At 42.7% G+C, this 25,589-nt stretch overlaps 2 protein-coding genes across 3 annotated transcripts; both read left to right on the top strand.

Annotated features, from left to right (window-relative positions):
* Nucleotides 1-1,196: 1,196 nt before the first annotated feature.
* On the top strand, nucleotides 1,197-5,002 carry si:ch73-248e21.7 (mucin-2). 2 transcript variants are annotated; one of them, XM_064989002.1, is made up of 2 exons: nucleotides 1,197-2,238; nucleotides 2,857-5,002. In XM_064989002.1, the coding sequence occupies exon 2, from the start codon at nucleotides 3,424-3,426 to the stop codon at nucleotides 4,705-4,707; it is 1,284 nt and encodes a 427-aa protein (XP_064845074.1). In that variant the 5' UTR covers nucleotides 1,197-2,238; nucleotides 2,857-3,423; the 3' UTR covers nucleotides 4,708-5,002. The 2 variants fall into 2 exon arrangements, with proteins under 2 accessions (XP_064845074.1, XP_064845076.1); XM_064989004.1 differs by lacking the exon at nucleotides 1,197-2,238 and adding an exon at nucleotides 2,267-2,372.
* Nucleotides 5,003-6,122: 1,120 nt separating this feature from the next.
* Nucleotides 6,123-24,341, top strand: LOC135556091 (tetraspanin-4-like). Its single transcript, XM_064989005.1, has 8 exons — nucleotides 6,123-6,490; nucleotides 7,775-7,844; nucleotides 14,100-14,291; nucleotides 14,476-14,550; nucleotides 14,911-15,006; nucleotides 21,436-21,549; nucleotides 21,994-22,077; nucleotides 22,389-24,341. The coding sequence occupies exons 2-8, from the start codon at nucleotides 7,776-7,778 to the stop codon at nucleotides 22,455-22,457; spliced, it is 699 nt and encodes a 232-aa protein (XP_064845077.1). The 5' UTR covers nucleotides 6,123-6,490; nucleotide 7,775; the 3' UTR covers nucleotides 22,458-24,341.
* Nucleotides 24,342-25,589: the final 1,248 nt, after the last annotated feature.

Raw genomic sequence — 25,589 nt, 5'->3', positions numbered from 1 at the left:
GGACAACTCCATATATCAATGCAAACACGTTTACAGATAATGACACAGACAACTACACAAACACACTTTCATACAGTAATACCACAACCTCTAATAATGGTAATACAACAATACTTTTGAAGAAGAAAACTCATTCATTCAGACACAACCACACAATCTCAGGTTATGACAACAGGCTGAACAACACAACTGAAAACACTGTGCATGATCGTCCTGAGTGCGGAGAGGCAGATGAAAGGTACCTATCGTTGCTTCCTGGCTCTACTAGACTGGTCTGTTTCATTGTTCTGTGTGCTCTGGGATTGACTGCTTCTGTCTTCCTTGGTCTCACTGTCTTCCTGTGGGTGCGTTTGTCAGTCCAGAGAGAGAGGGAAAAGAGAGTGAGGAGAGGAGGAGAGAAGGTGTCAGAGGTGGATCTGGAGAACCTGTGGGTTGACCCGATGTCATCGGTGGAGGAAAGGGTTGAATTCTGGTACACCAACGGCTCCACCATGGGACCCGACCATAAACAGAGGGAGAGAGGGAGAGAGAGGGTGAAGGAGATGGGGAGGAGGGAGCAGGGGAGGCAGAAAGGGGTAGAGTGTGACAACCTGTGGACTCAACCCAAAGTGACACTGGAGGACATCACTGATTTCTGGTATGCAAATGGAAGAGCGATACCAGAAGAAACTACAGACCAAACGTTGTTGGAGACCTGCGTATGATTCTGTTTTTTTGTACTACAGTCCTACAATTTCCCTGGAATTACTTTGGAGAGAAATGTTCATCATTATTTTACCAATTCCACTGCAGATTTGAACACTGTAATCCTGACCGAGTTTAAACATTTCCAAAATGAATTGGTCATCTGTATGTTTATTGGCTGTAACAAAAGTATAAGTATATAATCTACATAAGTCTACTGAAAGATAGATTAAGCCTGGGTCTGATCAGAGAGAAAGAAGAGGACAGAGAGAGAGAGAGAAGGAGAGAGAGGAATAGAGAGAGAGTTTAGAACAACATGTCTAACTGGAAATAACACTTGATAAGAGAGTTTCCATTTCAAGACAATTCAGACCCTGTGAGAGACACATCATCATCGTGTGTCAGACAGCAACGAGGATATAGGTGCCATTTCTACAAACACACGGACACAAATACGGTTGACTCCTAATATTGTACATGCACTGTTATTAGGAGCTAGTCAAATAATTTGTATTTATTTTTTATTTTACCTTTATTTAACCAGGTAGGCTAGTTGAGAACAAGTTCTCATTTACAATTGCGACCTGGCCAAGATAAAGCATAGCAGTGTGAACAGACAACAACACAGAGTTACACATGGAGTTAACAATAAACAATAAAACACAGTATGCCATCTACGTTCAGCATATCCCAGGCATTTTAACTGGGTTTCTCATAACCGGGACACAAGCTTATTCGGGTTATTGTAAACGGGATATGATGCTAATACGCGTCAACTAAAAAACGGAATACTAGAATATCCCAAATAGTGATGGAATATTGGTGTGCCTGTGAACATGGTAACTTATCAGGAATCGACTATAGGTCTAACTCACAATTGATAGTGGATCCGGCCATTTGATCAATAATGTATAACTGTAATGTTTAATACAGTAGAAAATACACCCTTGTAGAATTTAACACCTAACCAGCTGAAGTTTGACATATAACGTCCCAAGACATGAGATTTATTTTTTAATTACATAATCAAATGGAATTTATCATCATACTCTCTCTACTTTGAATTCTCATGTTTTGACAACCTACGCCCTTTGACTGCCTGCTCCCCACACACACGCACACACACACCGTCAAACAAACACACATCCAAGTAGGTCTTTGTGTAGGCGTGCAAACACACTCTGTGGCTCAAACATTTCAACACACACACCTTCTCTTTGTAGGACCAACTTCTCATTTTTCCTCGAGAAAATAAGCACATGACGCAATAAACAAAATTAAGCTACTCTTAAGTAATTTGGCATCTCTCCAACCCCACCTCTTTTTCAGTTAACAAAACTGTTTTACGAAGAATTTGATACTCTGAGGGGAAGAGAAAGGGAGGGGGATAGAAAGAAGGGAGTGAACAGGAGGGAGGGAGCAAGCGAGAGAAAGGTGTTTTGGACATGTACTATAGTGCACGAGATGTCATTCACACAGTACAGGAGTTAAAGCATGTGCCTTTAAGGTGGATTCACAATTTCAATCCAATCGTTTTCTCCATGCAACATATGGGTAAGTACAATTTGAATTTTTTTTATCAAATGGCACACATTGATATATGTCTGATCTAAACAGACCCTGATCCGATTAACTGTGTGAAGAGGCAAGAAAAAGGAGGGAGAGAGATGTTTCAAAAATACAATCAGGTGAACTTTCTTAGGCTTTTGTTAAATTTACTGACACGCTCTTGTAGTAAGATGGTCCTCCTAATGTATCTCTTCATAATTATTTTTAAATACATTTTTAGGGGCCATTTTCTTTAAATACGTTTTTTTTATCAATTGGTCCTGAAGTCTTCATCTTTTATCACTGTCTTTTTAAGACAGGCCAACTTGCTTTTAGACACTCATTTAGATCCCCCCCCCCCCCCCCCATTTCTATTATAAGTAACAGTCAAATGGATGGTGACATCGTGGACAAGAATAAACAACAAAAAGTAGTGTTGGTAACTTCCTTAATTTTTTAGGTGTGTACTAAGCAAGCATTTTACATCTACAGTGGTTCAGACAGTGGATACTGTGAGTAGGTAAACATATTATACAGTACATGTGGCAATGTACGCATAAAATAACCTCTACATTCCTTCTTCCATATCTTCCTTTACCCTTCAATCTGTCCTTTTCTCTATAGGTCTCATGCTTTTTTTAGTTCACCGTCACTGCCATCTCTCACGCTACACTTGAAATAGACAGCTGATATACAGAAAAGTAGAGTGAAGTGCAGGAGAGGAGGAAAGCTGAAGTGCGAGAGAGGAAGAGAAGGGTTGTGTCTTTCCGGTCTATTTGCACCCAAGGACACCCTCGTGAACAACAAGCCCAGCAACCAGGAGAGACAGCAAGAGAACAACAGTTTGACTATGTAAAAGCACTTCATATGCCTAACACTCAGTCAAACCTTTGTTAATAATCTAAGGCAAGGCCTGAAAGAAAGGGAAATTCCGAGAGCAGTGAAGATCAAAGCCTGACACACAATCGTAGTCAGACCAAGAACCCCGGTACCTGATGACGGATACCGCTTTTCTTTTCTAGAGTGTACATTTTTCTGCTCTAGACTTGTAAAACAAACCTCCAATATCTTTCAAGCCACAACACTGTCGCTGATGCACCTCAGAAAGAGGAAGACAAACGTAATCTGAGAGATCCTTAAAACCCTTTAGGGACGGTTGACCTCTGTGACCCCTCTCACTTCTTGCCCAGTATGGAGCGGATACGGCTGATGCTTGGGGCTCTGCTCCTCTCCCTCTCTCTGCCCAGTCTCCCTGCTCAAGATAATGCCACTGTCACTGTACCTGAGAATGTCACCATGGCAGCACCTATTAATGAGGAAGTCACGATGGCAGCTTCTACAACGGAGGCCACCATAGAGACAACGTCTGTTCCTGTGGTCATCACTAGGGCACAGCCTGCCCCTGAAATTATCACCCCGGTAACTGCTATTCCGAAAGTAACTTCTGTTTCAGGACCTACCACCGATGCCATCACTATGGTAATAACAAACCCTGAGATCACCAGCGTTCAGGAGTCCACATCTGATGCACCAGCGACTACTTCAGAGACTGAGACGATGACACCTTCCTCTGTGACCACTGAAGGGCCTATAGATACGACCACTCCACCTGGCCCTAAACCCACCCTCTCCCAAGACATCCTTACAACCGCCTCTTATCTCCCAACCACTTCCCAGGACCACTTGACTTCTGTTATCCCAGTCTGGCCCCTCCACACCACCCCTCGTCTGACGGAGGACTCCACTTACACACCTGAACCTACACCTGCCTCAGAGATTACTGTCTGCCACACAGAGGGACTTACCACTGCACCCACCTCCCCATTGGTCAATGCCGCCCCCGGCCATGCCACGACCCCCACTACCACCCACACCTCCACAGATCCAGACTCTACGGTGGCTGGGGTCAGAGTGGAGACAGGTCAGCCCAGCTTGTTATGGGTCATCATCGTCGCTCTCCTGATCGGGGTTATATTCGCGGGCGTGGTCTACTGTGTATGTCTGGTCATCAGACGAAAGAGGCAGAGCCGCACCGAGCACTTTGTGTCCAGCTTCCGGAACGGGAAGAGTTCCAAGCGGAAGAAAGGGGCGGAGGAAGACGCCTGGGCAGGGCCAGTGAAGCTAGGGGGTGGGGACGGGGAGGAGGATGAGGGTGGGGAGGAGGGAAGGAGCCCAGAGGACAACAAGAGAGAGGGGGCTGGAACGGATGTGGTGCTGAGCACATTCATAGCCAACGAGACTGAGGGAGAGAGGGGTGGGCCTGATGGGGGAGTAGGAGTGGCTGGGAGCAAGGAGGCAGAGAAATGGGAGGAGAAGGAGCCTCTGCTGTACATTGATGAGGGAGTGGAGGAGGGACAAGAGAGGATGCATCCTCCTTCACTTTCAAAATCGAACCCAGAAAAGACAGGAGGGGAAAGAGGAGAGGGGGAAAATGAAAAAGAAATGGAGAGGGGAGAAGGGAATGGAAATAAATAAAATTAGAGTGAAAGAGGTAAGAAGAATGGAGGAGCGGCATTCTGTCTAACCACTGCAGTTTAAAAATAGAAGAGTTTTCCATTAAAAAGTTTTTCTAGGTGATAATGTAAAAGTTACAAATATGTTTGTACTACTGAAAAGGCCTTTGACATTGTATGTATCTGTGATTGTGTGCTCTGTCAACATAACTCAGGGAAGATAGAAGTGGTTGTGTGTATGGTCATAAGTTTTACCCCTGGTATTTTGTATGCTGTTTTGTCTTACATTTTTTTGGTTTAATAAAGTTTTAGATGTGCATGTTCTAGAATGAAGGTGTTGAACGTGACAGAATATTAATACTCTTTGCTTAACAATTTGCGGTCTTCAAATGCACTTTATTTTTGGAACTGCTTAAATCAATAGCACTCAATTCATAGGTGCAAATCTGAACTTCCACTGAGACAAATTTTCACTTAGTCTCCCATTGACATCAATGCATGACTAAGTGAGTATTCAACTTCAGTGGAAGTTAGGATTTGTCCCATTTGTCCCATTGCCTTTGTTTACTTGATATGGAGCTCCCGAGTGGCGCAGCGGTCTAAGGCACTGCATCTCAGTGCTTGAGGCGTCACTACAGACACACTGATTTGAATCCAGGCTGTATCACAACCGGCTGTGATTGGGAGTCCCATAGGGTGGTGCACAATTGGCCCAGCATCGTCCGAGTTTGGCTGGTGTAGGCTGTCATTGTAAATAAGAATTTGTTCTTAACTGACTTGCCAGGTTAAATAAAATAAAATATGTGTTGCCGATTATGGCCACTAGGTTGTGCCCTTTGCCTATCTTTATGATCAGAGCACAGTTCAATTATGTGACCTGCAGTAAGGGCGGGTGTTGTGATGACACACAGGTCTTCCGTTTTACTGGTCTGTTTTTGCTGAAGTTGCATCTGTTGCAAACATCTAGCAGAGAAAACAGCAGAGATCAAAAACAGTTGTTCAGGCAAACAACTCAGTCATAGATCCCCTCTGATGTGATCACAAATTAAACTTAAAGACACAACAACCGCTCTTAGTACGATTGATCCTTGGTAAATATAACATTTTATCCTGGCCACTACACCCCTCAACCTTCTTCAACTATTTTTTCAGGAAAGGGAGTAAGTGTGTGTGTGGGGGTTGGGGGAGGGGAGTACAACACTATCAGAGGAAATAGAAGAGAAACAAATATGCAACTCTGTCAAATAAATGCCTTAATGTCTCTCTGCTCTGCTCTGCTGAATAGGATAATCTGACAGAGAATGATGTTTGTTTAGAGAGAGAGAAGGAGAGAGGTAGAGAGTGTGAGAGGGAGGGAGGGAGAGAGATGTGTTGAGTAAGGGGGCGGAGGTGAGGAGGAAGAAGGGGTGCTGGAGGAGGGACGGCAAAAATACTGAGGAGAGGAGGGGGAGCAAGAGAGAAAAGAGAGCGGCAACAACACAGTCACATCTGGAAATGATTGAGAAGTAGAGAGAGTGAGGGAGAGAGAAAGAGAGAGAACTGTATTGTGAATTGAAAAGAGGGAGAAAGGATAAACAAAGTCTAGATGTAGAGATAGATAGACTTGTTAAATGTATCAACTGAGTTAAAGATTTACGGGAGGAGAGTTTATCTAAAAGTTGACAAGAATTCTACAGTGGACAGAGAGAAATTAAATCAACTCAACAAAGGAGAAGTGTCCAGAGAACAAAAGAGGGGTCCCCTAGTCTGGAATTCTTCTACGCATTTGTCTTCCTGTCAAGCCTGTGGAGTCAATCGTCAGACAGGTACAGTAGACTTAATTAAAACACACACACACACAGTCTTGTAAAGCTAACCTTGTGGGGACACACAATTCAGTCCCATTCAAAATCCTATTTTGCCTAAACCCCTAACCTTAACTCATATTCTTACCCTTACCCTTCTTACCCTTACACTAACCCAAAAAGCTAACCTTAACCCTAACCCTTAACGTTAATCTAGCCCTAACACGAATTCTAACCTTAACCCTAAACTCCCTAGAAATAGCATTTGACCTCATGGGGACTATAACAAAATGTCCCCAGTTGGTCAAATGTTTGTTTGTTTACAATTCTTGTGGGGATACACACACACGTTAAAGGTCTCGGCCATTGCAGGTATGCCTTGTCTGTGTATGCATGAATCCTAGTAATGGCATATCATTGCTTTATGATAAATTGGTTGTGTAAGACTGAGACTAATTTCTATGTAATATAATTTACATCAGAACTTAAGCCAAAGTCGTTTTTTTCTTCTTCTGTAGGTCTGCCTCCAGTTATGTCCATTCTAAGCGTTGAACAAATAAAAACACTCACACTATTAACATGAATGTCTTTTTGCTTGATCAAGAATTGTTCCCCATTTTCAAAGACTGGCTGACTCTTACTTTACAACTATTAATAAAAGACGTACTCCTCTGTCTCATTCTGTTCTAAGTATTTTCAAGTCTATTCTACCACACTCTTCTGCCCTCTGGCATTAGCATGCCTTTAGAATGAACTCTACTTCCAGTCGTGCTATGAGTCATGTTTATCATGTCTCTGGCTGGTCATGGTAACCTTCCACGACCGCCCCACATGAGTTAAATTAGCACGCACACATGCACACACACACAATTAGCAGTCCAGCAGGAGAAGGGAGGTTCCTTCCTGTCCGCTCCAACAAGCTGACATCCTGTGTGTGGAACAAGTAACTAGATTCCACCACAGTGACTGTGTGACTTATCAGACCCACTCAGGAACAGAGCCTAGGGAACAAGTCCACCATACACACTGTACTGGCTGGCTAAGAACACTACAACACAGGCATAGACCCCCCCCCCCCCCTCACACAACTAACCGCAGCCACACCATATAAATACCTTTACAAGTAAGCTAACCACAATACACAAAACCATCTGCCACCACAACCACGCCTCAAATGTGCTGCATGTCCAAGGTATACTTGAGTAGAGTTAAGTTGATTAAACTTCTCAAGTCTTGAACTTGTTATGAACTAATTAGCTTGAACTTGATATTAGTATATAAAATAATTTGTTCTCTATCTGACAGGATGTCAGCCTCTCGGAGGTGCCTGTGCTGCGTGAAATACCTAATGTTCGTCTTCAACCTCATCTTCTGGGTCAGTACCTTTGCATCTCTGTTCTTTGGCATGCCTCAGCTTTTTAAAGGCACAATCTGTATGATTTTAAATGAATAACTTACAGTACAGTATACCAATTGTTTGAAACTTGAAGAATATAACTTACCAAACAAAGTGGGAGGGACAGGCTGTTGAAATCACAGATTGGGCTTTTCAGCTCCAATTCCAGTTCTGATCTGTTTCTGGTCTTTGTCTAGTCCTGTTTGTGTGGTTGTATTATGGTGTTCCTCTTGCTCTCTTCTTGTCCTGTTCTGGCTCAGTTCTGGTCTGTTCTACTCTGGCTTTGTTCTAGTTTTGTACTAGTTTTGTTGTGATCCTGTTCTTATTATGTTCAAGTTTGGTCTATTTATTTGTCTCCCTAATGAATACATTTGTGATCCGATCCCAGATAAATGTGAATATGACCTTAGGATGGGGAACAAGTTCACCATGCACCACACATAATGTACACTATTGGCTAACACAAGGATGTGAATACAAAATCTGAATTAGATATAATAAAGTGCAAAGTCATAAAGGGCCATGGAGTAAAACGTTAAAAAAAGGGTCACAAAGTGGGAAAACACATGATAAAGCCTCTGGTTGGTGCACCCAGGTCATAAAACTACACTCCAATAACTCTGGACATACAGTACTAGTCAAAAGTTTGGACACATTTTACTCATTATAGGGTTTTAGTTTCTACATTGTAGAACAATTGTAAAGACATCAAAACTATGAAAAAATACATATGGAATCATGTAGTAACCAAAAAAGTGTTAACAAATATATTTTATATTAGAGATTCTTCAAAATAGCCACCCTTTGCCTTGTTGACAGCTTTGCACACTCTTGGCATTCTCTCAACCAGCTTCATGAAGTAGTCACCTGGAATACATTTCAATTAACAGGTGTGCCTTGTTAAAAGTTAACAGTTCAAGTAATAGACAAATCTCAACATCAACTGTTCAGAGGAAACTGCGTGAATCAGGCCTTCAACAAATCAAATCAAATTTTATTGGTCACATACATGTTTAGCAGATGTTATTGCGGGTGAAGTGAAATGCTTGTGTTTCTAGCTCCAACAGTGCAGTATTATCTAACAAGTAATATCTAACAATTTCACAACAATACACACAAAACATACAAATCTTAAGGAATGGAATTAAGAATATATAAATATTTGGATGAGCAATGTCGGAGTGGCATAGACTAAAATACAATAGAATAGAGTACAGCATATACACTACCGGTCAAAAATGTTATAACACCTACTCATTCAAGGTTTTTAAATTAGATTTTTTACTATTTTCTACATTGTAGTGAAGACATCAAAACTATGAAACAATACAAATGGAATAATGAAGTAAACAAAAAGTGTTTACAAATAATTATAATAAATAAACAAATAATCTGATGCAGGTCATCTGATGCAGCACTCTGGTAAGGGTAAAATAGCCCTTACACAGCCTGACGGTGTGTTGGTCATTGTCATGTTGAAAAACAAATGACAGTCCCACGAAGCCCAAACCAGATGGGATGGCGTATCGCTGCAGAAGGCTGTGGTAGCCATGCTGGTTAAGTGTGCCTTGAATTCTAAATAAATCATAGACAGTATCACCAGAAAAGCACCCCCACACCATAACACCTCCTCCTCCATGCTTTACGGTGGAAATACACATGCAGAGATCATCCGTTCACTCACAACGCGTCTCACAAAGACACAGCGGTTGGATCCAAAAATCGCCAATTTGGACTCCAGACCAAAGGACAAATCTCCACTAATGTGTCTGTTACTTGAACTCTGTCAAGCATTTATTTGGGCTGCAATTTCTGAGGATGGTAGCTCTAATGAACATATCCCCTGCAGCAGAGGTAACTCTGGGTCTTCCATTCCTGTGCCGGTCCTCATGAGTGCCAGGTTCATTATAGCGTTTGATGGTTTTTGCGACTGCACTTGAAGAAACTTTCAAAATTCTTATTTTCCGTATTGACTGACCTTCATGTCTTAAAGTAATGATTGGCTGTCGATTCTCTTTGCTTATTTGAGCTGTTCTTACCATAATATGGACTTGGTCTTTTACCAAATCTTCTGTATACCCCCCTACCTTGTCACAACACAACTGATTGGCTTAAATCCATTAAGAAGAAAATAAATTCCACAAATTGACTTTTAAGAAGGCACGCACACCTGTTAATTGAAATGAATTGCAGGTGACTAGCTCATGAAGCTGGTTGCAAAGCTGTCATCAAGGCAAACGGTGGCTACTTTGAAGAATCTAAAATCTAAAATAATAATAATAAAAAAGAAAACATGATTCCATATGTGTTATTTCATAGTTTTGACATATTCACTATTATTCTACCATGTAGAAAATAGTAAAAATAAAGAAAAACCATTCAATGAGTATGTGTGCAGCAAACGTTTGACCGGTAGTGTACATATGAGATGGGTAATGCAAAAATATGTAAACATGATTAAAGTGACGAGTGTTCCATTATTAAAGTGGCCAGTGACTTCAAAGTCTATGTACAATTAACAATCTGATGGACTTGAGATAGAAGCTGTTTTTCAGTCTCTCAGTCCCAGCTTTGATGCATCTGTACTGACCTCGCCTTCTGGATGGTAGCAGGGTGAAAAGGCAGTGGCTCGGGTGGTTGGTGTCCTTGATGATCTTTTAAGCCTTCCTGTGGCATCGGGTGCTGTTGGTGTCCTGGAGGGCAGGTAGTTTGCCCGCAGTGATGCGTTGGGCAGACCGTACCACCCTGGAGAGCCCTGCAGTTGCGGGTGGTGCAGTTGCCCGACAAGATGCTCTCAACTGTGCATCTGTAAAATTTTGTGAGGGTTTTAAGTGCCAAGACAAATTTCTTCAGCCTCCTGAGGTTGAAGAGGCGCTGTTGGTTCTTCTTCACCACACTGTCTATGTGGGTGGACCATTTCAGTTTGTAAGTGATGTGTACCCCTAGGAACTTGAAGCTTTCCACCTTCTCCACTGCGGTCCCATCAATGTGCATAGGTGGGTGCTCCCTCTGCTGTTCCCTTGTAGGATTTTTAATGAATTTATTTGCAAATGATGGTGGAAAATAAGTATTTGGTCACCTACAAACAAGCAAGATTTCTGGCTCTCACAGACCTGTAACTTCTTCTTTAAGAGGCTCCTCTGTCCTCCACTCAGTTACCTGTATTAATGGCACCTGTTTGAACTTATCAGTATAAAAGACACCTGTCCACAACCTCAAACAGTCACACTCCAAACTCCACTATGGCCAAGACCAAAGAGCTGTCAAAGGACACCAGAAACAAAGTTGTAGACCTGCACCAAGCTGGGAAGACTGAATCTGCAATAGGTAAGCAGCTTGGTTTGAAGAAATCAACTGTGGGAGCAATTATTAGGAAATGGAAGACATACAAGAACACTGATAATCTCCCTCCATCTGGGGCTCCACACAAGATCTCACCCCGTGGGGTCAAAATGATCACAAGAACGGTGAGAAAAAAATCACACGGGGGGACCTAGTGAATGACCTGCAGAGAGCTGGGACCAAAGTAACAAAGCCTACCATCAGCAAGGGCATTGAAGATGAAACGTGGCTGGGTCTTTCAGCATGACAATGATCCCAAACACACCGCCCGGGCAACGAAAGAGTGGCTTCGTAAGAAGCATTTCAAGGTCCTGGAGTGGCCTAGCCAGTCTCCAGATCTCAACCCCATAGAAAGTCTTTGGAGGGAGTTGAAAGTCCGTGTTGCCCAGCAACAGCCCCAAAACATCACTGCTCTAGAGGAGATCTGCATGGAGGAACGGCCCAAAATACCAGCAACAGTGTGTGAAAACCTTGTGAAGACTTACAGAAAACATTTGACCTCTGTCATTGCCAACAAAGGGTATATAACAAAGTATTGAGATAAACTTTTGTTATTGACCAAATACTTATTTTCCACCATAATTTGCAAATAAATTAATAAAAAATACAATGTGATTTTCTGGATTTTTTTTTTTTCATTTTGTCTGTCATAGTTGAAGTGTACCTAACGATGAAAATGACAGGCCTCGCTCATCTTTTTAAGTGGGAGAACTTGCACATTTGGTGGCTGACTAAATACTTTTTTGCCCCACTGTACATGGCTGTGGTTATAACCGAAGAGACTTGTCTTGGGGTGTAATATGGACAGCATTTGATTGTTAGGTATTCTTGGGTTGGGTGAACAATAGGACTTGGGTTTCTGTATGTTATCACAATCACACCATGAGTAGTTAATCTTCTTTCCGGAGAGATCTATATTCCTGCCCGTGCGATGAACTGAGGACCCAACTGGCTGTACGGACTCAGACAGTATATCCAGAGAGAGCCATGTTTCCATGAAACAGAGTATGTTTCAATTACTGATGTCTCTCTAGAAGGAGATCCCAGCCCTGAGCTTGTCAACTTTATTATCCAGAGGCTGAACATTAGCGAGTAATATACCCCGAAGCGTTGGGTGGTGTGCGCGACTAGGAGTCCACTCCGAATATCTCTTCTCCGCCGGCTGTGTTTTGGATCAGCCTCTGGATTCAGTTCAATTGCCCTGGAGGATACGAACAAAGGATCAAATTCGGGAAAGTCGTATTCCTGCTCGAAATACTGGTGAGTTACCGCCGAAAGTTATTTCTGGTTGTATGTAATAACCCAAAAAAATCAGGGCTAATAATCGAAGAAATAACATATAAAAAAATTACTGCAAAATTCATTGCCCTGGGAACTAAAAGCACAACTGCCCTATCTGTTGGCGCCATTTTATCATGGTCGAATTGCTGCAAAGAAACCACTACTAAGGGCCAAGAAACACAAGCAATAGACATTAGACCGGTGGAAATCTGTCCTTTGGTCTGATGAGTAAAATGTGAGATTTTTGGTTCCAACCATCGTTTCTTTGTGAGACGCAGAATAGGTGAACAGAATCTCCGCATGTGTGGTTCCCACCGTGAAGCATAGAAGAGGAGGTCTGATGGTGTGGGGGGTGCTTTGCTGGTGACACTGTCAGTGATTTATTTAGAATTCATGGCACACTTAACCAGCATGGCTACCACAGCATTCTGCAGCGATACGCCATCCCATCTGGTTTGTGCTTAGTGGGACTCTCGTTTGTTTTTCAAAAGGACAATGACCCAACACACCTCCAGGCTGTGTAAGGGCTATTTGACCAAGAAGGAGAGTGATGGAATGCTGCATCAGATGACCTGGCTTCCACAATCACCCAACCTCAATCCAATTGTGAAGGCTTGGGATGAGGACCACAGAGTGAAGGAAAAGCAGCCAACAAGTGCTCAGCATATGTGGGAACTCCTTTAAGACTGTTGGAAAAGCATTCCAAGTGAAGCTGGTTGAGAGACTGCCAAGAGTGTGCAAAGCTGTCATCAAGGCAAAGGGTGGCTACATTGAAGAATCTCAAATATAAAATATATTTTGATTTGTTTAACACTTTTTTGGTTACTACATTATTTCATATGTGTAATTTCATAGTTTTGTTATCTTCACTATTATTCTACAATGTAGAAAATAGTAAAAAATAAATAAAAACCATTGAATGAGTAGGTGTGTCCAAACGTTTGACTGGTACCGTATGTTAGTTGCTAGGAACATATGGAAACACAATCAACGGGTGACTCCTGCCAAATCTCTACGTATGTAGTTCAAGCAGGCAACATTACATTTACATTTACATTTAAGTCATTTAGCAGACGCTCTTATCCAGAGCGACTTACAAATTGGTGAATTCACCTTCTGACATCCAGTGGAACAGCCACTTTACAATAGTGCATCTAAATCATTAAGGGGGGGTGGTGAGAAGGATTACTTATCCTATCCTAGGTATTCCTTGAAGAGGTGGGGTTTCAGGTGTCTCCGGAAGGTGGTGATTGACTCCGCTGTCCTGGATGATGGACATGGATGATCTCATTCTGTTTTAGCTTTTAAAATGCACAACTTATAACACAGGGTAGCATGATCCCATATGCAAGTGCTTTTATACATGTAAACACATACAGATCTGGGACCAGTCACAACAGGCAGGGTGAGTCCCAATGCAAAAACTTCCTTTCCTATGTCCTATCTTCTATCTATGGAGGCGACTACTTCTGACTCGAAAATCTGAGTTTATCTGACAAATGGGTTACTTTTGAGTACTGAAAACATGGGTCAAACTTTGATTTTGGAAAGAACTACCACTATGTATTGGGATTCACCCTAAGTCACCTTTTATGTCTCCTCTCTCTGTAGCTGGGAGGGTGTGGCCTGTTTGGAGTGGGAGTGTGGCTATCATTCACCCAGTCCGAGTTCTCCTCCCTCCCGCTGTCTTTTCCCTCACTCTCTGCAGCAAACCTACTTCTGGTCGCTGGGGGCGTCACCATGGTGACAGGCTTCCTGGGTTGCCTTGGCGCCCTGAAGGAGCAGCGCTGCCTGCTGATGACGGTGAGTCCCCATGACATCACAATACATGGGTCAACCTCAATCATGTTAAATACCTTTACAAGTAAACTTACCACAACACACAAAACCACATACACACGCACAGGTCCAAATAATTTAAAATATCTATTCACATCCCCTAACCCATCTCTCTCTCCCCCATCTCTCTCTCCCTCCCTCTCCACAGTTCTTTGTAATCCTTTTGCTTCTGGTGTTGACAGAGGTGACTTTAACCCTGGTTCTCCATATCTTTCACAACGAGGTGAGTCCAGTCTACCATCCATCTACAACCCTCCTGGCCACTCATAAAGATCCAGTTTCACCTACTAATGTTTTACAACCCCAAATGGGGGTCGTTAGTAAAGTTTTACCACTATATTACCACTAAATTAACAACCAGTGTTAAAAAAACGATATACTGATACAGAGATTGAGGCAGAAGACAAAGAGGTGATACAGTCATCTACATTCTAGAAGCCTTCTGTACATCTGCATTATCCCCTATATCTGTCTCATATGCTGCAAGAATATGAAGGCCCCCACTTCATCCTTCTCTTTCTTTCTTTCTTTCTTTCTGTCTTTCTTTCTTTCTTTCTTTCTCCCTTTCCATCCCTTCTTTCAGCTGGACACGAAAGCTCAGGATGAGTTAAAGGAGGGTATGAAGAATTACTTGACAGACGAAGGACTGAAGAAGTCATGGGACAATGTGCAGAAAATGGTAGAGGGGGATCAAATCAAATCAAATGTATTTGTCACATACACATGGTTAGCAGATGTTAATAAGAGTGTAGCAAAATGCTTGTGCTTCTAGTTCCGACAATGCAGTAATAACCAACGAGTAATCTAACAATTACAAAACTACTACCTTACCTTAACTACTACCTACAAGTGTAAAGGGTTAAAGAATATGTACATAAAGATATATGAATGAGTGATGGTACAGAACAGCATAGGCAAGATGCAGTAGATGGTATAGAGTACAGTATATACATATGAGATGAGTAATGTAGGGTATTAAACAAAGAGGCATAGTTTAAAGTGGCTAGTGATACATGTATTACATAAAGATGCAGTAGATGATATAGAGTACAGTATATACATATACATATGAGATGAGTAATGTAGGGTATGTAAACATTATATTAAGTAGAATTGTTTAAAGTGGCTAGTGATATATTTTACATCAATTTCCATCAATTCCCATTATTAAAGTGGCTGGAGTTGAGTTAGTGTGTTGGCAGCAGCCACTCAATGTTAGTGGTGGCTGTTTAACAGTCTGATGGCCTTGAGATAGAAGCTGTTTTTCAGTCTCTCGGTCCCATCTTTGATGCACCTGTACTGACCTCGCCTTCTGGATGATAGCAGGGTGAACAACAGGTAGTGGTTCGGGTGGTTGTTGTCCTTGATGATCTTTATGGCCTTCCTGTGATATCAGGTGGTGTAGGTGTCCTGGAGGGCAGGTAGTTTGCCCCCGGTGATGTGTTGTGCAGACCTCACTACCCTCTGGAGAACCTTACGGTTGTGGGCGGAGCAGTTGCTGTACCAGGTGGTGATACAGCCCGACAGGATGCTCTCGATTGTGCATCTGAGTGCTTTTGGTGACAAGCCGAATTTCTTCAGCCTCCTGAGGTTGAAGAGGCGCTACTGCGCCTTCTTCACGATGCTGTCTGTGTGGGTGGACCAATTCAGTTTGTCTGTGATGTGTGCGCCGATGAACTTAAAACTTACTACCCTCTCCACTACTGTCCCATCGATGTGGATAGGGGGGTGCTCCCTCTGCTATTTCCTGAAGTCCACAATCATCTCCTTAGTTTTGTTGACGTTGAGTGTGAGGTTATTTTCCTGACACCACACTCCGAGGGCCCTCACCTCCTCCCTGGAGGCCGTCTCGTCGTTGTTGGTAATCAAGCCTACCACTGTTGTGTCGTCCGCAAACTTGATGATTGATTTGGAGGCGTGCATGGCCACGCAGTCGTGGGTGAACAGGGAGTACAGGAGAGGGCTCAGAACGCACCCTTGTGGGGCCCCAGTGTTGAGGATCAGCAGTGTGGAGATGTTGTTACCTACCCTCACCACCTGGGGGGAGGCCCGTCAGGAAGTCCAGTACCCAGTTGCACAGGGCGGGGTCGAGACCCAGGGTCTCGAGCTTGATGACGAGTTTGGAGGGTACTATGGTGTTAAATGCTGAGCTGTAGTCGATGAACAGCATTCTCACATAGGTATTCCTCTTGTCCAGATGGGTTAGGGCAGTGTGCAGTGTGGTTGTGATTGCGTCGTCTGTGGACCTATTTGGGCGGTAAGCAAATTGGAGTGGGTCTAGGGTGTCAGGTAGGGTGGAGGTGATATGGTCCTTGACTAGTCTCTCAAAGCACTTCATGATGACGGAAGTGAGTGCTACGGGGCGGTAGTTGTTTAGCTCAGTTACCTTAGCTTTCTTGGGAACAGGAACAATGGTGGCCCTCTTGAAGCATGTGGGAACAGTAGACTGGGATAAGGATTGATTGAATATGTCCGTAAACACACCAGCCAGCTGGTCTGCGCATGCTCTGAGGGTGCGGCTGGGGATGCCGTCTGGGCCTGCAGCCTTGCGACGGTTAACACTTAAATGTTTTACTCACGTCGGCTGCAGTGAAGGAGAGTCGGCATGTTTTGGTTGCGGGCCGTGTCAGTGGCACTGTATTGTCCTCAAAGCGGGTAAAAAAGTGATTTAGTCTGCCTGGGAGCAAGACATCCTGGTCCGTGACGGGGCTGGTTTTCTTTTTGTAATCCGTGATTGACTGTAGACCCTGCCACATACCTCTTGTGTCTGAGCCATTGAATTTAGACTCTACTCGGTCTCTATACTGTCGCTTAGCTTGTTTGATTGCCTTGCGGAGGGAATAGCTACACTTTTTGTATTCGGTCATGTTTCTGGTCACCTTGCCCTCGTTAAAAGCAGTGGTTCGCGCTTTCAGTTTCACTCGAATGCTGCCATCAATCCACGGTTTCTGGTTTGGGAATGTTTTAATCGTTGCTATGGGAACGACATCTTCAATGCACTTTCTAATGAACTCGCTCACCGAATCAGCGTATTCGTCAATGTTGTTGTTGGACGCAGTGCGGAACATATCCCAGTCCACGTGATGGAAGCAGTCTTGGTGTGGAATCAGATTGGTCGGACCAGTGTTGAACAGACCTGAGCACGGGAGCTTCTTGGTTTAGCTTCTGTCTGTAGGCAGGGAGCAACAAAAAGGAGTCGTGGTCAGGGCAGGGGAGGGCCTTATATGCGTCGCGGAAGTTAGAATAGCAATGATCCAAGGTTTTACCAGCCCTGGTTGCGCAATAGATATGCTGATACCATTTAGGGAGTCTTGTTTTCAGATTAGCCTTGTTAAAATCCCGAGTTACAATGAATGCAGCCTCAGGATATGTGGTTTCCAGTTTGCATAGAGTCAAATAAAGTTCGTTCAGGGCCATTGATGTGTCTGCTTGGGGGGGGAATATATACGGCTGTGATTATAATCAAAGAGAATTCCCTTGGTAGATAATGCCGCCAACATTTGATTGTGAGGAATTCTAAATCAGGTGAACAGAAGGACTTGAGTTCCTGTATGTTGTTGTGACCACACCACATCTCGTTAACCATAAGGCATACACCCCCGCCCCTCTTCTTACCAGAAAGATGTTTGTTTCTGTCGGCGCGATGCGTGAAGAAACCAGCTGGCTGCACCGATTCCGTTAGGGTCTCTCGAGTGAGCCATGTTTCCGTGAAGCAAAGAACGTTACAGTCTCTGATGTCCCTCTGGAATGCTACCCTTGCTCGGATTTCATCAACCTTGTTGTCAAGAGACTGGACATTGGCGAGAAGTATGCTAGGGAGTGGTGCGCGATGTACCCGTCTCCGGAGCCTGTCCAGAAGACCGCTTCGTTTCCCTCTTTTTCGACGTCTTTGTTTTGGGTCGCAGGCTGGGATCCATTCCGTTGTCCTGGGTGAAAGGCAGAACACAGGATCCGCTTCGGGAAATCATATTCCTGGTCGTACTGATGGTGAGTTGACGTTGCTCTTATATTCAGTAGTTCTTCCCGACTGTATGTCATGAAACCTAAGATTACCTGGGGTACCAATGTAAAAAATAACACGTAAAAAAACAAAAAACTGCATAGTTTCCTAGGAACGCGAAGTGAGGCGGCCATCTCTGTCGGCGGCGGAATTAGGGTTAGGGGAAACCCACCAATCTCTAGTTTGTCACCTTATATGGTGCTTGTGTCTGTTCTGTGTATATTTTGTGTATTTCGTGATAAATCACTTAATCTGACTGACGATGATAGTAAGGACTTACACTGAGTATAGAAAACATGAAGAACACCTGCTCGTTCCGTGACATAGACTGACCAGGGGAATTGCTATAATCCCTTATTGATGTCACTTATTAAATCTACTTCAAACAGTGTAGATGAAGGGTAGGAAACAGGTTAAAGGAAGATTTTTAAGCCTTGAGACAATTGAGACGCATTGTGTATATGTGCCATTCAGAGGGTGAATGAGGAAAGAAAAAATATTTACGTGCCTTTTAATGGGGTATGGTAGTAGTTGCCAGGTGCACCGGTGCAATTCTGCTGGGTTTTCACAATCAATAGTTTCCCATGTGTATCAAGAATGGTTAAACAGCCAACTTACCACAACTGTGGGAAGTTTTGGAATCCGTATGGGCCACCATCGCTGTGAAACACTTTCAACACCTTGTAGAGTCCATGCCCCGACGAACTGACGCTGTTGGTTACATTATTTAAAATTTGTGTCATTATTTCGACAGGTTATACAGCCAACACTTTCTCGTTTTGAACTTCTAATGTGAGTAGGATGGGTTAGCTTCATGACAACTACACGAGCAGACACTCACCGATTTGACAGCTCTAATGCAGTTACACATCCGACATCACAAAAACACCAGGGGTGCATTCAGTTCACTTGAATGCTTGCTACGTTGTGGAACAGCTTGTACTGAATGACATGTTTCCCCAAAACGTTCTTGAACAGACTTTGAGGTACGTTTGCTCTGTTTGGTGGGTGTGCCGTAGTGTGGCCTTGAAGCAATGACAAACATATTTAAAAGGCAGAGGTGCATTTTAAAATCAGAATCCAACCCCTCCCTGTTTTTTAACAGGTCATTCAGTATAGCAGTTTACGTTCAATTTAACGTTCTATTAAGTTTTATGTACTGCACGCAGCCCAGCTATGTGGGTGTAGGCCATCCCGGCCTTGGAAATCAGCTAACTTCCTGTATTTCAACACTGCATGGTGCAGAGAGAAACATTTGCAGTTTTATAGTGAGTGAAAATTATGCAGTTTTAAAGCAACTGCAAATTTTACATTTTGCTGTTTTATAGCTCTCCGCTGGGCACTATTCCATGTTGGTTCAACGTAATTTCATTGAAATGACGTGGAAGCAAGGTTGATTCAACCAGTGCGTGCCCAGTGGGCCATCCCATGCTTTTGTTCACATTTTACCATGAGGCTGAGAGAGAATTGTGCAATATAACAGCTAATTTCCTGTAATTCTACACATTTTGCTGTCTCACCTCCTGATGTGGGCCCCAAAAACCCCCAAATTAAAAATGTCACGTTTTTGGGGGGTTTGGGGGCCCCCTGGAGGTCAGGGGCCCGGGGCACGTGCCCTGCATGCCCGTTTCGGTAATCCGGCCCTGTACCCTCTCCCATAACAGGAAAAAGCTGAAGGATGGGCTGGAGAAACATAACCACTCTCAAATTTAAAGACAGAGCTATGGATGCTAGAGGGGTATCCTACGAAGCACGCTATATCCACTCAGAGTAATCTAAAGCTAACCCGCTTCAATTAGCTTTACATTCCAGCTAAGGCTTCATCCATACTACAATGGTGGATATTGCTCGTTCACCTGCCGCTAACTCTAGCAACTCTAGCTAACTGCACGTGCATGTCGCATATGGCTAGTCGAACACCCAACTTTTCATTGAGACAATGCTGAAACATCAATTCGTGGGCGAGTCCGTGCCATATTTTCAATTGCGCCGAAATCAAAATGAAAGAAAAATTATCTTGCAAATTCAGCAGCGTGAAATAGGCTTTTAGAAGTGCCGTTATTTTATTAATTATCATTAATATGCTTATCAATGCACAAACTCCTTTTTTCCCCCACTCCTATCAATATTTATTAAGTCATGCAAAAATGTTACATTGCGTGAAGTTGCATTCTGTCATTACATTGCATTCTGTCATTACTAAATGTGGAATTTTACATTTTAACCAAAAAAATGTTACACACAAAAAAAAGTGGTTAATAAAATATTTAAAATCCGTCAACTTCCTCAAATGAAGGGGATGATGATGCAATCTTTGCAAGAGGGAGGGATCTTGCCCTCAACTCGCAGCTCAGTCAGTTCATGCAGGGTAAATGGAGTTAGCCGTGAGTTCTGACTGATTCGTTGCCATAGAAATGTACCTGGCAAAAGGTGAGCCACATTCGTATGACCAGTTATACCTAGTTGAACTCAGAGTTGACCTAAGTTACCTCCTAACTCCTCAAACCTGCTTCGTAGGATACCCCTCAGAACTGACCATACATTGTTTTACTTTGTTTACAAACATTGGAGTAAAACAAGCTTATATTTTGGGGTGCTCTGGTGGGGTACGACAGTTGAACTAAGCTTATGAGACATTTATAAGTTATATTCTTCAACAATCAATGGCTACATATCATTAAGTTATATGTCCAAATATGGATGTAGCTATTGCAGATTGTCCCTTTTCAGGGACCTGACTTAACCAGTCAGCAAGCTACTGTAGCTGTTACAGTAGACTTATTATGCGAACACTAGTTAGCATTGGCTCGCGAAAATACCTCTAACTTCCTTCATACTGGACACAGAGACATAAAAATAGAATCCATGAGTTCGTCAGACTCTGCGTAAGTAGAAAAGGGGCCAACATCTGGCACTATCCCTTTAAATGTCCCAAATTGGCTAGAAAGTTACATCCATGTACATACGGTATAGTATCAGTGAGTCTGAGGGGCTGTGCAGTTGCTGATTCAGGGACACATTTTTTAGGGGCACATTTTCAAACAAACAAACTAACAATCTGAAAGAGTCAGAGACCAACAGATAACAAATGCAATATTTGTTTCTTAGTTCAAGTGCTGCGGCGTGACCAACAAAACAGATTGGTACCTCGTGGTCAACGGAACGCTCCCCTTTTCCTGCTGCTCCGGGGGGATGGACCAATGTGTTGAAGGATGGATCGAGGTCAGACTACTTCTCAAATGTAGGGGGACGGGGAGGAGGGAGAGTCAAGGTTCAACAGCCTGCTCACAAGACATTTCCCAGCTGTCTACATGTCTTGCTGTGTGATGTGCATGTGCGCTCACACTTGTAAAGAATGACCCTGACTGTGATAATACAATTTATTTTCTCGACTGTGTTCTTTCAACACTTAATTCTCATCAACATATTGCTCTCCTTCTCACTCACATCTGTCCTCCACTCTTCTCTCCTCTACCCCACCCCCATCTCTCTCTCTCTCTCTGGCCCCCACCCTCCCCCTCATCTACTGCTCCTTTGCCTTTGCCCTTTTCTCTTCCCCTTTTCCTCTCACATTTCCCTCCCTCTCCTCCTCCCATCCCTCACTCTCCTCCATCCCCTTTGTCCTTCTCTCTTCTCACGGTTTCCTCTTCCTCTTCCCTCTCTCAGCCGTGTTATCAGAAGGCCAGACAGTGGCTCTTGGACAACATCCTCTCTGTCCTGGTGTTTGGAGTCTGCATTGGCATTGTCCAGGTAACTACCACATATTAATTGATCAATCAATTTCCACCAAGCAGGATCATTGTTCGTCAACTAAATGTGCTTAACACCCAGATATAACTTAACTTGCATGTTTATGAAGAAAGCTTGAATCTGGGTTATTGAGAATATTTAGTCTGTTGTAACATATCTAAACTTGATGAACTAAGAAATATGAGCTTCAAACATTGAGTTAAAAAAAATCTAAACATTTAGGAAAGTTATCTGGCAAACAATTAACTTATCCGGTTTTGTGAAATATAGGTCACCATTTTTATAACTCAAACATTCTCTTGTCGTTTCAGATCCTGGCTCTGATTTTCTCCCTGCTGATGTACTGCCAGATCCTCCGTGCTGAGAAGTACCTGGACTGATCTGGGACTGGTCCTTCACAGACAGGAGAAGCTGAATGAGAGACTCCCTAGCTGGCACAGAGTTCATCTAACGTTTCTTTAAGGTTTTCCTTCGGTTATTTGAAAAATAACTTCTCCACGCCGATGTGGGAACTAAAAGAAAAGTGATAGCTGGTGTGTTTTATACCAACTGCTGGGGATGGTTTTTCAGAACATTAAATCCAGATCAAAGTTATCCTTTTTGTGTGTTCAATTCTGTTAAGTTTAATAAAATATATTTGAATGAGAACACATCACCCATTTGAAGGGTTATTTTATCTGGATTGATGGTTCTTAGAACACTGCACTAAAAACCATGGGGCACATTCCAGGTCGTCTTCATAGAGGTCATGTTGCTCAGATCTCACAACGCCTGGTGAAGTGTAATTCAATTGGCTTTGAGAGATCTGATCATCTGGAATACAGCCCTTTACTTATCATGTATAAAGAAGGACATTATTTGTAACTATTGGGGACTACGTGCTACTTGTCACTATCCCTATTAGGCGATACTAATAATATTGTTTAGTAGTGAAAATATAAAGTGCTTGCCCTGATGTCCATAGACAAGCAGTGAGACTTGCCCCAAAGAAACACTTACACTATTCTGTTCAACTGCAGCATATTTTAAACAAAAGTCTAAACTATATGTTTTAAAGTGAGCCTTACCAAAGCAAATAAAATGTAAATACATTGTAATTTGTATGCATGTGAAGTGGTAGTTGTTTTGTGAACTTCAGCGTTTTGCAAAATACACAAATGTATGACTGATTGTGAATGCGGTAATAGTTCAAATAACTTGTTTTCCATATTGTGCGTATGAGGTGTTGTCGGTATGAATACACTTCTCTTATAGTTGAGACGAGCCTATGCTTTCATATACTTATTCAGTCCAATAGAAACTGAAGAGGTAATTGACTTGCAACAGGGTTCGTCATTCTACTGAAATATATATCACATATATAAATGGACTATTTAATTATGATCTGCGGTCATAACACCAAGTAGTGAAACCCAAACCAAACCAATGACTACACTGTACAGTGTTTTGTAAAACATGTCTATAGAAAAACATTGATAAGAAAAGAATTGTACAAGTACACATGATTCTCAGGCATAAATACAATTGTGACAATTCACTTGTCGTAGTGTTATAAAAAGCTAATGCCTTCTCCGTCTCTCACCACAGGAGAGACTGAGGTCATAGGAAGGGCCCTGAGTTCTACCTGACCTGACCGGAAACAACCGGAAACAACTCCAGGCCTTTGTCATAGATTACAGTTCATACAGTATTCCTGTGTAGTAAGGCTGTCCGAGCTGCCTTGACGGTGTAGGGTTGTCAGTCATACTTTAAAATCTCTAGCAAACTGGACGATATTTTCCTGCAGATGGAAAATGGGAGACGTGGGATTAGATTTTGAGGGAAAATCAGCACCAGATGCTTGTTGTGGTCAGTGACTTCTGCCTCCTGGTGGTTGTGTTTGAAAACAACCTTTAAACAGATAGGGAGCGCCAATGTCCACATTTACATTTTTTAAAAGAGGGGTTATCTTACAATGTCACAAAAATGATGTGCATGTTTCAATGGGGCAGAAATCCGTGTGTTGTTGCGATTCTGGATGGCTAGAAGGCTAACAACAATGACAAGATGCCATGTGGGGAATCGTAGGTGGCTCGTTTCAGCTAGTTTTAACTTGTTTTTGATACCATGACTTGTTTTGATGTATTTTGACTTATGTCACTTCTATGCTAACATGGTCAGAATTCCCTAGCTAGCTAACCAACACCACAAAAAGTGTTCATTGTGCAAATGTATTTATGTTTTCAATAAACATTGGAGACGAAATATAGTTTACAACAATCTAAGTGAATCCCGTCTGATTTGCCCCATAGTTGCGCAGGTATTGGTTTTGTTGCTAAACAACCAACCAGTCTATACAACCAAACAAGTTACTCTTATAAAATACATGCATATATTCTTCACATATTTAGGGACAGGTATGATAGACCGGGGGGAGCACACCATACGAGGGTATGTAGTTCGTAACAGTGTAGGTAGTTCGTAACAGTGTAGGTAGTTCGTAACGGTGTAGGTAGTTAGTTAGTAAATGCAGTGTAAGGTGAACTAGATCTAGTTCAACACCAGAAGCCTTACCTTGTAGTGGATGGCTTCCCATTCCATAGACAGTACCTGGACGAGCTGGAGCACCATTTCTTCTTTCTGAGGACAGGAGAGATGGATAGATGGATAGCCATACAGCAGCATAGCATGTGTGTGTTTCCACTCACCAGGGGGAGGATTGACCGGGGTGTGAGCAGGGGTCTTGGCTGGACCTTTGGGGTCTCTTCATACTGTGGGACCACTGAGCAATCCTGTCCAGAGTCTCAGCCACCTCCTCATAGAACTCAGAAGGGTGTGCTACAGAGAGGGATAGGAGGAGTGAATAGTACGAGTGTATAAAATGGGCCTCTGGATGTTGCAGGCTTTAATTCCAGCTTTTGTTCCAACACTCCTGTTTGAAATAATCAACTAATCATTCAACTTTGAATCAGGTGTGTTGCAGTGTTAATTTTGTCAACAATAACTATGACGAAAAATAGTCATCAACAACCTATTGTTCCTGACAAAAACAAAATTACGATAACGAGACACCCTGAAAAAACTATAACTATTACCAATTGCTTTTCATTTTAGTTGAAAAAATATAACGATAAGTCCACGTGGGACTAATAGACATTCATTTTGACATGAAGTTCATTTTCATCTGTTCAAACTCATAAAAGACACCCTCGTCCACCTACCCTTGCCTTTTGCCTTTGGGGAATTCCCGTCATCATCTTGGCGGGCAGTCCAAATGATTAGCCAAGCAAGGGAAGTTTGCAGCGTAAGCTCGTCAGCCCTCTTTCAGTCAAGTTTGCGAGTGAACAACTATGTTCACTCCGGGGCCTGAAACTCAACATACAAGTGTATGTAAAAATTAATGTAAAAAGGGTAGAAATTGTGCTACTAATGCACACGACTGCACAAACACGTCTCGTAAAAGTAATGTTTTTGTTTGGTTAGCTTTTGGAAATTGTAGAAACAAAACATTTTTCTTCAGAAGTTTTATCTAG

This window comes from Oncorhynchus masou, chromosome 15 (assembly GCF_036934945.1).
Source record: "Oncorhynchus masou masou isolate Uvic2021 chromosome 15, UVic_Omas_1.1, whole genome shotgun sequence".
In the NCBI taxonomy this organism is placed as follows: Eukaryota; Metazoa; Chordata; class Actinopteri; order Salmoniformes; family Salmonidae; genus Oncorhynchus; species Oncorhynchus masou.
This window is presented reverse-complemented; position numbering and strand designations above follow the sequence as displayed.

Excerpts from the sequence above, each read along its gene's own strand:
- si:ch73-248e21.7 (XM_064989002.1), top strand. The coding sequence starts at position 3,424 with ATGGAGCGGATACGGCTGATGCTTGGGGCTCTGCTCCTCTCCCTCTCT.
- LOC135556091 (XM_064989005.1), top strand. The coding sequence starts at position 7,776 with ATGTCAGCCTCTCGGAGGTGCCTGTGCTGCGTGAAATACCTAATGTTC. Across the intron at positions 14,551-14,910 it reads TCCATATCTTTCACAACGAG|CTGGACACGAAAGCTCAGGA; the intron begins GTGAGTCCAGTC and ends CCCTTCTTTCAG. Across the intron at positions 15,007-21,435 it reads GGGACAATGTGCAGAAAATG|TTCAAGTGCTGCGGCGTGAC; the intron begins GTAGAGGGGGAT and ends TTTGTTTCTTAG.